The sequence below is a fragment of the Salvelinus sp. IW2-2015 genome, linkage group LG2, assembly GCF_002910315.2.
Source record: "Salvelinus sp. IW2-2015 linkage group LG2, ASM291031v2, whole genome shotgun sequence".
NCBI lineage: Eukaryota > Metazoa > Chordata > Actinopteri > Salmoniformes > Salmonidae > Salvelinus > Salvelinus sp. IW2-2015.
In genome coordinates this window covers 6,921,249-6,935,457 of record NC_036839.1, presented here as the reverse complement: position 1 = coordinate 6,935,457, position 14,209 = coordinate 6,921,249, and the positions used below count along the sequence as shown (strand labels likewise).

General features: G+C 41.2%; 1 protein-coding gene across 1 annotated transcript in view; it reads left to right on the top strand.

Annotated features, from left to right (window-relative positions):
- LOC111972657 (inactive dipeptidyl peptidase 10-like) overlaps window positions 1–14,209 on the top strand; it is a 68,193-nt gene that overhangs the window by 38,496 nt on the left and 15,488 nt on the right. The window contains exons 8-15 of the mRNA XM_070449295.1: window positions 2,247–2,367; window positions 3,188–3,342; window positions 10,604–10,701; window positions 10,870–10,993; window positions 12,113–12,151; window positions 12,353–12,460; window positions 13,221–13,312; window positions 13,605–13,652. Of these exons, the coding sequence (XP_070305396.1) occupies window positions 2,247–2,367; window positions 3,188–3,342; window positions 10,604–10,701; window positions 10,870–10,993; window positions 12,113–12,151; window positions 12,353–12,460; window positions 13,221–13,312; window positions 13,605–13,652 (785 nt within the window). The remainder of the gene's footprint in view (window positions 1–2,246; window positions 2,368–3,187; window positions 3,343–10,603; window positions 10,702–10,869; window positions 10,994–12,112; window positions 12,152–12,352; window positions 12,461–13,220; window positions 13,313–13,604; window positions 13,653–14,209) is intronic.

The window sequence follows — 14,209 nt, the reverse complement described above, 5'->3', positions numbered from 1 at the left end:
AGGCATCCCAATTCTGATATTTTTTTTCACTCATTTGTCTTTTGACCAATCAGATCATCTCTGAAAAATGTCTAATGTGAAAAGATCTGATGTGATTGTTCAAAAGACCAATTAGTGAAAAAAAAAATCTGAATTTGTCTGCCTGTGTAAAAGCAACCCTAGAAAGCCTTGTGTGTTGTGTGTTGGTGTGTGGTGTGGGTGTGTGTGTGTGTGTTTTGTGTGTGTGTGTGTGTGTGTGTGTGGTGTGTGTGTGTGTGTTGTGTGTGTGTGTGTGTGTGTGTGTGTGTGTGTGTGTGTGTGTTTGTGTGTGTGTGTGGTGTGTGTGTGTGTGTGTGTGTGTGTGTGTGTGTGTCGCCTGTGTGTGTCTGCCTGTGTGTGTCCATTTGTGTCCGCTGGTGCATGAGTGTGTCCATTTGTGTCCGCTGGTGCATGATGTGTGTGGCTCTGGTAATGACAGAGTAGGTTTCATTATTCATTAGCTCTTTCTGCATATTTGTCTGTGTTAACACTTCACATGATCTCTGTTACTTATGGCCTGCCCTCTGCATATCCATTTATCTAAGCTCCTGACACCAACATTTCCTCACAGTCTCCTATCATGTAAACACATTTTCTTTATTTGTCTAAGATAAATTGTTAAAAATGACCACTTTGCCATGTGTTTATGACCTCCACCGGTACAATTTATTGCATTTCTTTGGAACTTTCCAAGTTAATTCCAAGATACAACAGGGGGAAAAAGCTAAAAACTGCGGATAGGAAGTCGAATACTCTATTTCAGTGTGGGTTCTTTCCCTCCGCAAATGGTGCGTTGATTCAAGAGGTTCTTCTGTGTTTACTCCTGAGGTGCTGACTTGCTGCACCCTCGACAACTACTGTGATTATTATTTATTTGACCATGCTCGTCATTTATGAACATTTGAACATCTTGGCCATGTTCTGTTATAATCTCCACCCGGCACAGCCAGAAGAGGACTGGCCACCCTCATAGCCTGGTTCCTCTCTAGGTTTTTCCTAGGTTTGGCCTTTCTAGGGAGTTTTTTCCTAGCCACCGTGCTTCTACACCTGCATTGCTTGCTGTTTGGGTTTTAGGCTGGGTTTCTGTACAGCCCTTTGAGATATCAGCTGATGTACGAAGGGCTATATAAATACATTTGATTTGATTTTGATTTGTTGATTCTTCCTTCACTGAATAACTTCTTGAGCGTGTGTGAGTATAACTTTAAAACAAATCAAATGGTATTGGTCACATACACATGGTTAGCAGATGTTATTGCGAGTGCAGCGAAATGCTTGTGCTTCTAGTTCTGACAGTGTAGCCATATTCTAACATGTAATCTAATAATCCACCAACACCTAAACTAATACACACAAATCTAAGTAAAGGAATGGAATAAGAATAAATACATTTAAATATATGGATGAGCAATGACAGAGGCAAGATGTAGTAGATGGTATAAAATACAGTATATACACATGAGATGAGTAATGCAAGATATGTAAACATTATTAAAGTGGCATTTCTAAAGTGAATAGTGATCCATTTATTAAAGTGGCCAATGATTACAAGGCTGGTTAGTAGGCAGGCAGCCTCTCTGAGTTAATGATGGTTGTTTAACAGTCTGTTGGCCTTGAGATAGAAGCTGTACAGTCTGATGGCCTTGAGATAGAAGCTATCTGATTTGTGTTGTGTGTGGTGTGTGTGTGTGTGTGTGTGTGTGTGTGTGTGTGTGTGTGTGTTGTGTGGTTGTGGTTGTGTGGTGTGGTGTGTGTGTGTGTGTGTGTGTGTGTTGTGTAGTTGTGGTGTGTGTGTGTGTGTGTGTGTGTGCGTGCGGAATTGGTGGCCGTGCCTTGCGTCGCCGCGCTTGAACACGCGTGCGTGCAGTGCGTTGCGTGCGTGTGCGTGCGTGCGTCGCATCCGTGGCGCCTAGACGCTGTGCGGCGCGTAGCGTGCGTGCGGTCGTGCGTGCGAATGCGTGCGTTATGCGTGCGTGCCGTGCGTGCGTGCGTGCGTGGTGCGTGCGTGCTGTGCGGCAGTTGCGTGCGTGCGTGCGTGCGTGCAGTTGCGCGTGCAGTGTTGGTGTTCACACATACGCCTCCACACACTTGTCTTAAGAAACCACAAGGGTTGTTTATTTATAAGTAATGATACGCGTGATCTTATTACGTAGCAGGAACTTCGACTAAATGTAGGCGAACGCAGTAGGTTTGAGATCCCATGATGAATGAAACATCTTTCTCACCAGGTGTATGTCTTTGAAAACAACATTTACTACCAGACGGATGTCAAAAGCAGTTCTTGGAGACTGACGTCTTCAGGGCGAGAAGGAGTGGTCTTCAATGGCATCGCTGATTGGTTATACGAAGGTAGGACCGCCGCTGTTCTGATAATATTGGTCAACAATGGTTGAGAATGTCCATAAATGACAACCTCAGACTGGAATTTACCTATACTGTGTGGACAGTATAGGTACATTCTGCTACTCTGAAATGGCTCCCTTTGTTTATGGCCTGGGGACTGTCTTTTGTAACCACGGATAGKAAAAGGATTTGACTGGTGTCCAGCATAGAACAGGATTCACACACACACACACAACCCACACGTAGATAGTGACTGTATTTACTCTGTACCATTTGTGGAGACATGTTGAATAGCTCTATGACGATTGTGCACCATATTGTTACATTGTTACAATCAYCTAGATTATTGGGTGTTTAGAGCAGGAAAAATAGAAATGTCCCCAAATGAGCTATTTTTACACATTATATTGTGTTGGCCAATGGAAAGTGAAGAGGCTGATTATTTTGTCATCTCCCACATGATTTCTGCCTGCCTGGCACTCCTACTGCATAATGGTTCAGCCTCTCCTTTTCCTTCTACTCGAAGGAATGAAACAGTGTACATGAATCCTAAGTTTAGCTGTACACACGCCCATTATTATTTCTGGAGGAAATAGAAAATTGTAAGACGAGGAGCTAAAAAAGGCAGATATTTCTTTCAAATAAAAAAATATACACGTAGTGCTGTGAATGTGTTTTGACATGCTTATTTTGTTGTGTACAGTTTATTTATATACAGTAAAAGGATTTAAGTATTGGCAGAGTTAAAGTGTAGATTTACCACATGCAATGTTTTATCCACTTGGTATAAACAGTTATAAAAAAAACTCCTTTCATTGTTTTACAGAGGAAGTGCTGCACTCTCAAGTGGCTCACTGGTGGTCCCCTGACGGGTCACGACTGGCCTACCTCAACCTCAACGACACTCTGGTACCCAACATGCTCCTGCCTCGCTTCACTGGCGCCCTCTACCCCAGGGGCCAACTGTACCCTTACCCCAAGGTAAGAGTCAGGCCAACTGTACCCTTACCCCAAGGTAAGAGTCAGGCCAACTGTACCCTTACCCCAAGGTAAGAGTCAGGCCAACTGTACCCTTAGCCCAAGGTAAGAGTTAGGCCAACTGTACCCTTAGCCNAGAGTTAGGCCAACTGTACCCTTAGCCTAAGGTAAGAGTTAGGCCAACTGTACCCTTAGCCTAAGGTAAGAGTTAGGCCAACTGTACCCTTACCCAAAAGGTAAGAGTTAGGCCAACAATCCCTTCCCCAAGGTAAGTTAGACCCGGTACCAATTTAGACCAAGTTAGGCTAACAGTAACCTTACTCCAAGGTAAGACTTAGACCAACAGTATCCTTACTAGGGCTGTCACGGTCATGAGATTGTGTCAGCCGGTGACTGTTATGCAAATAACTGCCAGTCTCACAGTAATTGACCATCATTAACATAAACACGTTTAGCATCATTGACTTCCACGCATAGCCTACAAGCCACTGCTGCAGACCTTTGGAATATCAATATTTTTTAAAGGTAGAACAAATACATGTAATATAACCTACACCATTACAATAAATTCATTATTTATTTTAGACAGGTTATTTTAGAAAATGTAGACTATTTCAGAAGAACAGAATCGCAAACTTTGATATTATTTTAGGCTCTGATCCGGCTATGCCATAAGGCTGTGGGATACACTAGTTCATTTAGCAGACAATATTTGCTTAGAATTCTGTGGCATTATTTTATAGTATGAAGAATACAATTGAACATAGCTGAATAAAATAAAATGGATATTTTCTCCAAACGATTTCCGAGGGAGTGCAAACATGAGTTTATTCTGTGTTGAGCGGTTAACAAGGAAGTAGGTCCACCTATATGATCAATTTAGAGTTATTTATGCAACTTTAATTGTGATACAAACGTTGGGCTATATGTTTGGATTTTTAATATATTCTAATGCTGAATGATACGACTAATGATGATTTGAAAAAAGTTGCATGAAAGGCACGAGCTCTTTGCTTTGTTTCACGCGCAGGCTGCACACACCTCATCAGTCTCTCATTCATAATTTGACAAGCACTTAATAATATTCTCACCAGGCCTCGGATTCCTAGGCGGCATCCCCCTTGTGTGGCCATTGTGCATTTTGGCTGAATATAATCATTATAATTATTTTTTCCCGGCTGCCAGTCGCAGCACCTCTCACTCACATGGCTCTCTCAGATATCTCAATTCTTATTAGCCAATGACCTTCAAGTGATCGGGTCCTTCTCACAGGCATCTCAGCTCCGAAGTAGGCTACAAGTGAAGACAGACACATTGGGGACGCAACTGTGCATGTCCTTATCGAAATTCCGAGGCGCATATTGAACATGTTAGAAGAACTGTCCAAATGTTCTTTTCATCAGCCGACAAGATGAGTAGGCCTAATGAACAGCAAAAGCACTAGCATATGTCAATCTACTCTCTGTCACGTTCCTGACCTTGTTTTCCTTTTGTATTGTTGTGTTTAGTGGGTCAGGACGTGAGATGGGTGGGCAGTCTGTGTTTGTTCTATGTTAAGTGTCAGGTTTAATTGACCTTGTATGGCTCTCAATCAGAGGCAGGTGTTTTCGTTTTCCTCTGATTGAGAGACATACATAGGGAGGTTGTTTCACATTGTTTGTCGTGGGTGGTTGTCGCTGTGTCTGTGTTTATTGCACCACACGGTACTGTCTCGTCTCTCGTTCGTTCTTTCCTGTTCATGAGTGCATTGTTTTTTATGTTCACCAGTTCAGGTCTGTTTAACGTCGTTTGTTGTTTTGTAGTTTATGCAAGTATAAGTTTTTGTGTTCGTCTTCATCAGCAAATAAATCTATATGTATTCACAACCCGCTGCACCTTGGTTTAATCCCTGCTCCTCCTCTTCGGATGAAGAGGAGGAGGAGAGTCGTTACACTCTCCCCCATAGTACAAACATTTTGCAATTCTATTGGTCAACGTGTTCTACTGTGTGAGAAATAAATATTCCAAACATACTCTGGGACAGTTGTGGGATGCGATACATCCCAAATGAATACATCCACTCGCATAAAAAAAAAACATTTTACAAGAAATGAAGCGGATGCAACAGATCAGAACGTTTAGCTTAAAATGTTAATAAACTATTAGGCTATTTCTTCACATTATAAGAGCAGCAATGCGCACATGGCTGATAGACTATGTTCCAAATTCCGAATGTTCCAAAATGCAATCAATTAGCGGGAAAACACCATTCTCAAAAGTGACCGCAGATGCCATTATAATATAATGCTTTATTATAAAGGTGCATTTTTATGGTGAAAATAATATTCCTCAAACTGGAAACTCACGCGTCACCTATGCATGCCATTAGGCTCTACACCGGTTGTAAAGGAGTTATTTGGCAACTTTAACTGTGATACAAACCTTATTAAAACATTGGCCATATGGGCTAGGCTACATGAGATGTGTGACTATGATTTTAAAAAGTCGCAAAAAAAGGCATGCGCTGTTTCCTGCCTTATTGCACACACAATCATTCACAAGTCATAACATTGTCACCCATCAGAAATAATCTTAATTGAACCTGTTGACTCGTACAATCACATATTTGTGATCATTGTTGAGTGGTCCCTGCAGCGTACGATCTCACATACTGTATGTGATTGGAACAGTAGCAACAGAACGTATGACGCAACAAATGCATCTAAACAGCATTGTTGTCTGAACAGCATCTAAATCTTCTTTTTTTGTACTGATGGAAAATAAAGGTCTTAAACTTTATTCCTCAATTTGACCTTTTATTGTAAAAGATAAATGTGAAATTCATCATCCAAGCATCACACGGAACACATCCACAGCCAAACTCATTCAATAAACCAGTCTAAATAACAGATTGCGCTGACAAAAAAACAAAACATAAGTTAGCGACCTAACAGCTAGACTAGTTTACAATGTATCACATCTCTGGTGAGCACAAGAGACTAATGTAATGTTGTTTATAAAATAAATGTGTGTCAGCTAAGCTAACAGCAGCTACATTCTTTATGATGGCAGCCATGTTTGTTTACTGTATGTTTGACTTGGTGAAAACTCCCTTATCCCAGAATGCCATTCACTATAAGACACAAGTCCATGTGGGTAGAAATGGGGGAAGGTATTGTGGGGGATATGATGCAGGAAATATTACTATGATGGGGGATTTATCAGTAAATGGGGAGCAAACACAAGAGTTATACGCTAAGTTATACGCAAAATAAAAATAAACCCCTGGAAAGGGGACTGAGCTGGCAATCCTGAGGTACCAAAGTTACAATCTGATGCCATGTTCAAAACAACTGGGAAATGGGAAATCTCCGACTTCCGACTTCAGTGCGTTCAAGACAACTGGGATCTCGGAAAAAACGAGCTCCGACTGGGAAAAATCGTTTTGAACGGTCATCCAACTCGGAATTCCAACTTGGGAACTTGGGCCTCTTTCTAGAGCTCTGCATTTCTGACCTGAAGATCATTGATGTCATGATTTTACCTAGTATTTTTCCGAGTTCACAGTTGTCTTGAAAGCACCATAAGTCAGTCGAGTGAACTATCCCTTATTATAACATCTTTGGTCTGACAGACGCCTACATGACAACCAGAATGCATTGTATGATGTCAACAGACATGGTACCACACATAGCCGGCAAATAGCTTAGCATTAGCTCATCATAATCAGGACACTCAAAAAATTATTTTACACACATCATATGTGTCCATTTCAATCTATGCAATAATTGGAATGCATGATTTGTCACCAGGACACCAAAACATGTGAATAAAACAGTAAATACATTATGATCCATACATACATATGGTATGCTACAGCAGAAGCGACAATACGATATACAGAAAATAAGCGACTTACTTTGAAAGGAACGCACACATGTCCAAAGTCCAATTTGTAATGAAAACAACCATGCAGGCGCCAGCCAGAAAATGTGCTAGGGGAAAACGTTTGTGCAAGGCCTGTTCTGACTATAGATGCGCAATGTCTTCATACTTGATCTGGGAAAACACTAGGGAAGTGCTTGGGCTCTCGTTGAAGAGAGAAGTTTGTCCGCTAAAACATAAGTGAAATGTTCTACTTCTTATGCGACTTAACGAGGAGGCGAAACACACCTCTAAACTGTTAGAAAATAAAACTTGTTAGAAAATAATTTGAAATTGACAGCCTATAGATAATTAGCAGCATCATGTCTTGGTTTGAAGGCAGGGCGTGTAACTGTCCTGTTGCATAACAATCACCTTTTGGACCAGTGAGAGCATTCTGARGTCAGCATTCTGACGTCATGAAAAAAACTCATGCCGGGGCGACGGTTAGAGATATTTGGAACTCACACTTGAAAAGGTTCATCTTGTCTTTACATATACTAAATAATATATGTGTGAAATTAGTTTTGATTTAGAATGGATCATTATCATCATTATTATCACTTGTCCTTGAACAGGGGCAGGGTAAAAAAAGCATGTTATATGCACTTACTGTCAATAGTGAAAGGAGAATGCTTTTCCCGTGGTTGCTTTTCATGCCAGCCAGGATGGCTATACTCTTGTTCTAAAGCGAAGCAATGTGCTTAATATTAGGAAAGTTGAGAAATAAATAGAGTAGGCCTAGCCTACAGAAAGCTGATGGGATCATCCTCTTTTTAATAGAGGCCATCAACACTCTCGCACAATTGCATAGCCCATGGAAATGTTGCGCAACATGAGCTCCTGGGCTCTCACGAAGTGTTCGATTAGATTTTCGATTACATTTTCATTGATGTCAGAGTGATTAGAGGGACAATGGAGTGCGGAATACCAGGCTGTTAGCAAGTTTGGAAGGCTACTAACGACRATCAGCAGTATCAGAGCTTGGAGAAGTCTAGTTATCGTGACTAAACGGTCATGTGGAAATCGACTGCTGTCGTGACTCATGACTGGCGGTTTGGCAGTAATCTAGTCACCATAACAGCCCGAATCCTTACCCCAAAGTAAAAATGAGCCCAGCATTATCTTTACTCCAGTGTAGTGTTGGTCTAGTAATACTACCACTTCAAGGACGTAACGTGCATGACTCTACTCAAATTTCATAGTGGGGTTAGGTCAACCCTTGCAGGTCCAGAGAATAAAGAAACAATTATCTGCCCATAGGGGTCCTACTTTTGTACTCAGAAACAGGACACAGCTATTGTCACTGACTCTGAGTGACTGTGAAATTCTCGCGCTTTTGATTCATCGATTGACTGATTGATTTGTGAAAGAGGTAGCACAATWCAGTCAGAGACCTTTTTCATTTTGGTCCCTAAAGTGCATGGTGCAAAAAAACATTATAACATTACATACACTGAACAAAAATTTGTAAATCGACATGCAACAATTTCAAAGATCTTACTGAGTTACAGTTCATATAAGAGAATCAGTAAATTGAACTACATTTATTAGGCCCTAATCTATGGATTTCACATGGCTGGGAATACAGATATGCATATGTTGGTCACAGATACCTTTAAAAAATGTAGGGGCCTGGATCAGAAAACCAGTCAGTATCTGGTGTGACCACCATTTGCCTCATGCAGCGCGTCACATCTAATTCGCATACAGTTGATCAGGCTGTTGATAGTGGCCTGTGGAATGTTGTCCCACTTCCCACTTCTGTCCCACTTCTTCACAGGTGAAGAAGCCGGATGCTGGTTAATCAGCTTCTTGATATGCGACSCCTGTCAGGTAGATGGTTTATCTTGGCAAAGAAGAAATGCTCACTAACAGGGATGTAAACAAATTTGTGCGCAACATTTAAGAAAAATAAGCTTTTTGTGCATATGGAAACTTTCTGCGATCTTTTATTTCAGCTCATGAAAACAGTATACTCTAGATACAGAAACATTACATAGATACAGACATGAACAATGGTTCTATTGTTCAATCATCAGCCAGCTTTTGAGATTTAAAAAAAATGAAGTTACGGTCGGGATAGCTTTGAGTTGCTGTGGTAGTTTGTTCCACTCAACAGCACGGTGTACTTACCAGACTCTTACATTTAACAAGCACATTCTGTGTAGAGTAGCCATGTACCCAAAGCCCTCTCCTGGCTCTTCCAGGGCATAAAYAAGAAACATCTTCATCATATTACAGGTGGAATGAATAATTAAACCTGCACAGGGCTTTTTGGCTTTAGCTTTTTTCATCCTGGTTAAAAAAATCCTTTCTTGTTTTAAGGAGAGGTGATGCTCTACCATCCTCTGATCTGGAGGGGAAGAGTGGGGCTACCTCTGAGGGGCAAGGGGGCAGTGGGGTAGGGGAAGGTTGCCTCGCCCAGACAAATAATTTGAGTCAGAGAGGGAGGGAATCTTCTTAATAAACCACAGCAAGTTTTGATCGCTCAGCTACGCACACACGCACACACACACACACACACACACACACACACACACACACACACACACACACACACACACACACACACACACACACACACACACACACACACACACACACACACACACACACACACACACACACACACACACACACAGGTAACGTAACACATAAACAACAACCCCCGGGCAAATAACAAAAGGTTTTTAACACAACGCAACCATACAAAACAAAAAACAAAAACCAAAAAAAATTAATTAAAACAATGAGAATTTTGCACATACCCACAAGAGAGGCAGGCTAATATCGAGGGAGTCGGCGAAGAAGAGAATGAATCTCTCTTGGAATATCAGTTGGCATACTGTTTTTTCCTTTCACCCAGAGACCCGATTATGCCGAAAAAAGAGAATAGCGGAGCAAGGTTATAATGGGGTTGGCAATATCAGTGCAGTGAAAGCCAAAGTTTGACTCCTGTCATCTTCAAGTTAGGATCTGTGGTATGGGACTCCTCCAGCCCTGATAGACTAATGAGCTGCATGCTTTAAGGGGAGGACTGAGCTCATCTGGGAGAAAACAATAGCCTAGTTAAGATGGGCCTTGAAGGCTTCTGCGCAACACAACTCTCGCTTACTCCATTTGTGATTCTCCCTGGTCATTATATTCTCTGATGAGGGACTGTTTATGAATGCTGGCATTTCAAAACATGAAAAGCACATAGCAGAATGTTGTGGGGCTGTATATCACAAACTGTACATGCCTTCTATGTATAGATTATAAAGTATTCTATGTACCATGTGTGTGCTCTCCGTGCTCTCAATGGTGGGTGAGCACTTTGAAAACTGTTGTGCATGTGGTTTTTCGATTTGTGTTTTAGGTGGGGCAGGTCAATCCCACTGTTAAGCTTTACGTCGTCACCTTGGATGGGGGATCCCAGACAACTGAACTGCGACCTCCCAACAGCTTTGAAAAAAGGTATCAATTGAACAATCTTGTTTCTATGAAGAGACCAGCATGTTCAATTAAAAAAGACAACGATTGCAACATGTCGTTCATTAAGCCCCAGTTGGCAGCATATCATTTTGTTTTTTAAATAAAAAACATGTATTTAATTGTGTCCCAATGGCCCTTTGTCCACTATAGTGACTACTACATAACCATGGTGACATGGGTCACAGAGGAGAAGATCGGTGTGCGCTGGTTAAACCGAGCCCAGAACACCTCCATTCTGTCGCTATGTGAGGTCACCATGGGGGCATGTCTAAAAGTGAGCATGTACAGTAAAAGTCAAAAGTTTGTACACACCAACTCATTCAAGGGATTTTCTTTATTTTCTACTATTTTCTACATTGTAGAATAATAGTGAAGACATCAAAACTATGAAGTAACACATATGGAATCAGGTAGTAACCAAAAAAGTGTGAAACAAATCAAAATATATTTTATATTTTAGGTTCTTCAAATTAGCCACCTTTTGCCTTGACAGCTTTGCACACTCTAGGCATTCTCTCATCCAGCTTCACCTGGAATGCTTTTCCAACAGTCTTGAAGGAGTTCCCACATATGCTGAGCACTTGTTGGCATTCTCTCAACCAGTTTCATGAGATGCATTTCAATTAACAGGTGTGCCTTGTTAAAAGTTAATTTGTGGAATTTCTTTCCTTCTTAATGCATTTGAGCCAATCAGTTGTGTTGTGACAAGGTAAGGGTGGTATACAGAAGATATCCCTATTTGGTAAAAGACCAAGTCCATATTATGGCAAGAACAGCTCAAATAACCAAATAGAAATGACAGTCCATCATTACTTTAAGACATGCAGGTCAGTCAATGCGGAAGATTTCAAGAACTTTGAAAGTTTCTTCAAGTGCAATCGCAAAAACCATCAAGCGCTATGATGAAACTGGCTCTCATGAGGACCGCCACAGGAAAGGAAGACCCAGAGTTACCTCTGCTGCAGAGGATAAGTTCATTACAGTTACCAGCCTCAGAAATTGCAGCCCAAATAAATGCTTTACAGAGTTCAAGTAACAGACACATCTCAACATCAACTGTTGAGAGGAGACTGCATGAATCAGGCCTTCAAATCAAATTGTATTTGTCACATGTGCCGAATACAACAGGTGTAGTAGACCTTARAGTGAAATGCTTGCTTAGAAGTCCCTAACCAACAATGCGGTTAAGAAAAATAAGTGTTAAGTAAAAAGAAAATAATAAAAATAAAGAAAAGCCCTTGTATGAGTAGGTGTGTCCAAACTTTTGAGTGGTACTGTACACGTTACTGTCTTTGCGCTGTGAAAGGCCCGATGGGTTGTCCATGTCTACAGTTAAAGGTTTGAACAGCAGACACATATACCCTGCACCAACCGCTCTCTGTTTCCCCCTCAGAAACATGTGATTACATCAGAGAAGTGGCTTGACCGTCAGGTAAGCATGCATAAGGTTTGTCATATTGTTATTGCACAGATATTACACAAGTTCATTCAAGAATTTCTTTAGCTACATATATTGTGCAATACTTTTCACTGGAGAGGGATACAAAGGAAATACCTTGCAAAACCAGAAAATCCGCCTGTTAAACGTGTTTTTCTGGTCATGACCAGTTGGCTACACTCATTTTTCTTACAGAATGAAGAGCCATTGTTTTCCAAGGATGGGAATACCTTCTTCCTGACCATGCCTATAAAACATGGCGGACGAGGGTCATTCCACCATATCACCATGATATCTGACCAGGTAGGATGTTCAGCTGTCCTAGTTGTGGTAAAGAAAGTCTCAATTAGGTTATTCGCTCTCTGTTGTCCCCCATGATGAAATTGGGGAGGGGACTGTGGACCTGTCTCCGTCCGTTAGTGCGTTAATACGTTAGTCACACACGACATCTCAGACAGACCTGGCTTGATTTTGAAGAAACTTGTGTGAGTAATGCGTCTTGCCATGGAGATCCGGCATTTACAAAATTACATTGATTGGCCAGATGGTGGCGCTATAACAAGAGATTGAAAATGCGAACTTTGAAAGGTCACGCCCCTCACACCATTTGACCTCAACTTTCACTTGGGCATGGTCTAGTACATACTGTAAATGCATATACAATCAGTCAAAGATGTTCCTATTTTTACAACATGTTGTAAACACTGTCAAGACTCATTCATATCGACCACACAGTGATGAGCACATGTTTATATCTCTTGATCTGTTTGACTCAGAGTGATGAAATTTGGAACACATGTCAAGGGATATGAGTCTAGCTAACCCATGTGATATCTCAGACACCACTGACCTGATTTGGATGAAACTTGGGTGAATGATGCGTCATGCGTCAAATTATACTGATTGACCCAAAAGGGGGGGGGGGCGCTGCATCATTCATGGGGGACGACATGTTTACTGCCTTGTTTTGTCATGCATCGCACATGGGCTATACAAGGTTATGTTGCGTCTAGCGTGCCGCTGCAGATGATGTAATGTGTGTTTGTTTTGTTTCCCTGCTCAGTTCAATGGTGATGAGGTCAACATGCGCCACCTGACCTCTGGCAGCTGGGAGGTGTCTCAGATCCTGGAGTATGATGAGGAAGCAGATACAGTGTACATGACTGATACTCAGACCATACTCTGACATAGGGTTGCACAATTCTGGTAACTTTCCCAAAATCCCAGTGGAAGATTCACGTAATCAGGAGGGAATAAGCAGAAAATTCAGAATCCTCCAACTAGGATTACTGGAAAACCTGGGAATTTTGGGAAAGTTACCGGAATTTTGCAACCCTACTCTGACATGCCTTCGATGTAGGGCTGAATTCAGTTGCAAAATTATGTTCAGGAATGTCATACCGACAACATGGATCATAACAAAATATTTTCTTCTGTCTTTCTATAGTTATTTCCTTAGCACAGAAGATAGTTCAATACAAAGACAACTGTACAGGTACTGTATACATTCATTTAAATAGAAAGTATAGTAATTGCCAATATGCAGATGTTAGACGTCCAACAGATATCAACTCTGGTCCAAACATTTGTCTAGAGGTACAGTGCATTCGGAAAGTATGCAGACCCCTTGACTTTTTCCACATTTTGATACGTTACAGCCTTATTCTAAAATGTATTAAATATTTTTATATCATTCTACACAATATCATTCTACACACAACACCCCAAATGACAATGTGAAAACAGGTGTTTAGAATTTTTTGCAAATGTAAAAAAAAAAATATATATATACAGTATATACGTATTTACATAGGTATTCAGACCCTTTGCTATGAGACTCGAAATTGAGCTGTTTCCTGTTTCCATTGATCATCCTTGAGATATTTCTACAACTTGATTGGAGTCCACCTGTGGTAAGTTCAATTGATTGGACATGATTTAGAAAGGCACACACCAGTCTGTATAATGTCCCACATTGACAGTGCATGTCAGAGCAAAAACCAAGCCATGAGGCCAAAGGAATTGTCCGTAGAGCTCCGAGACAGGATTGTG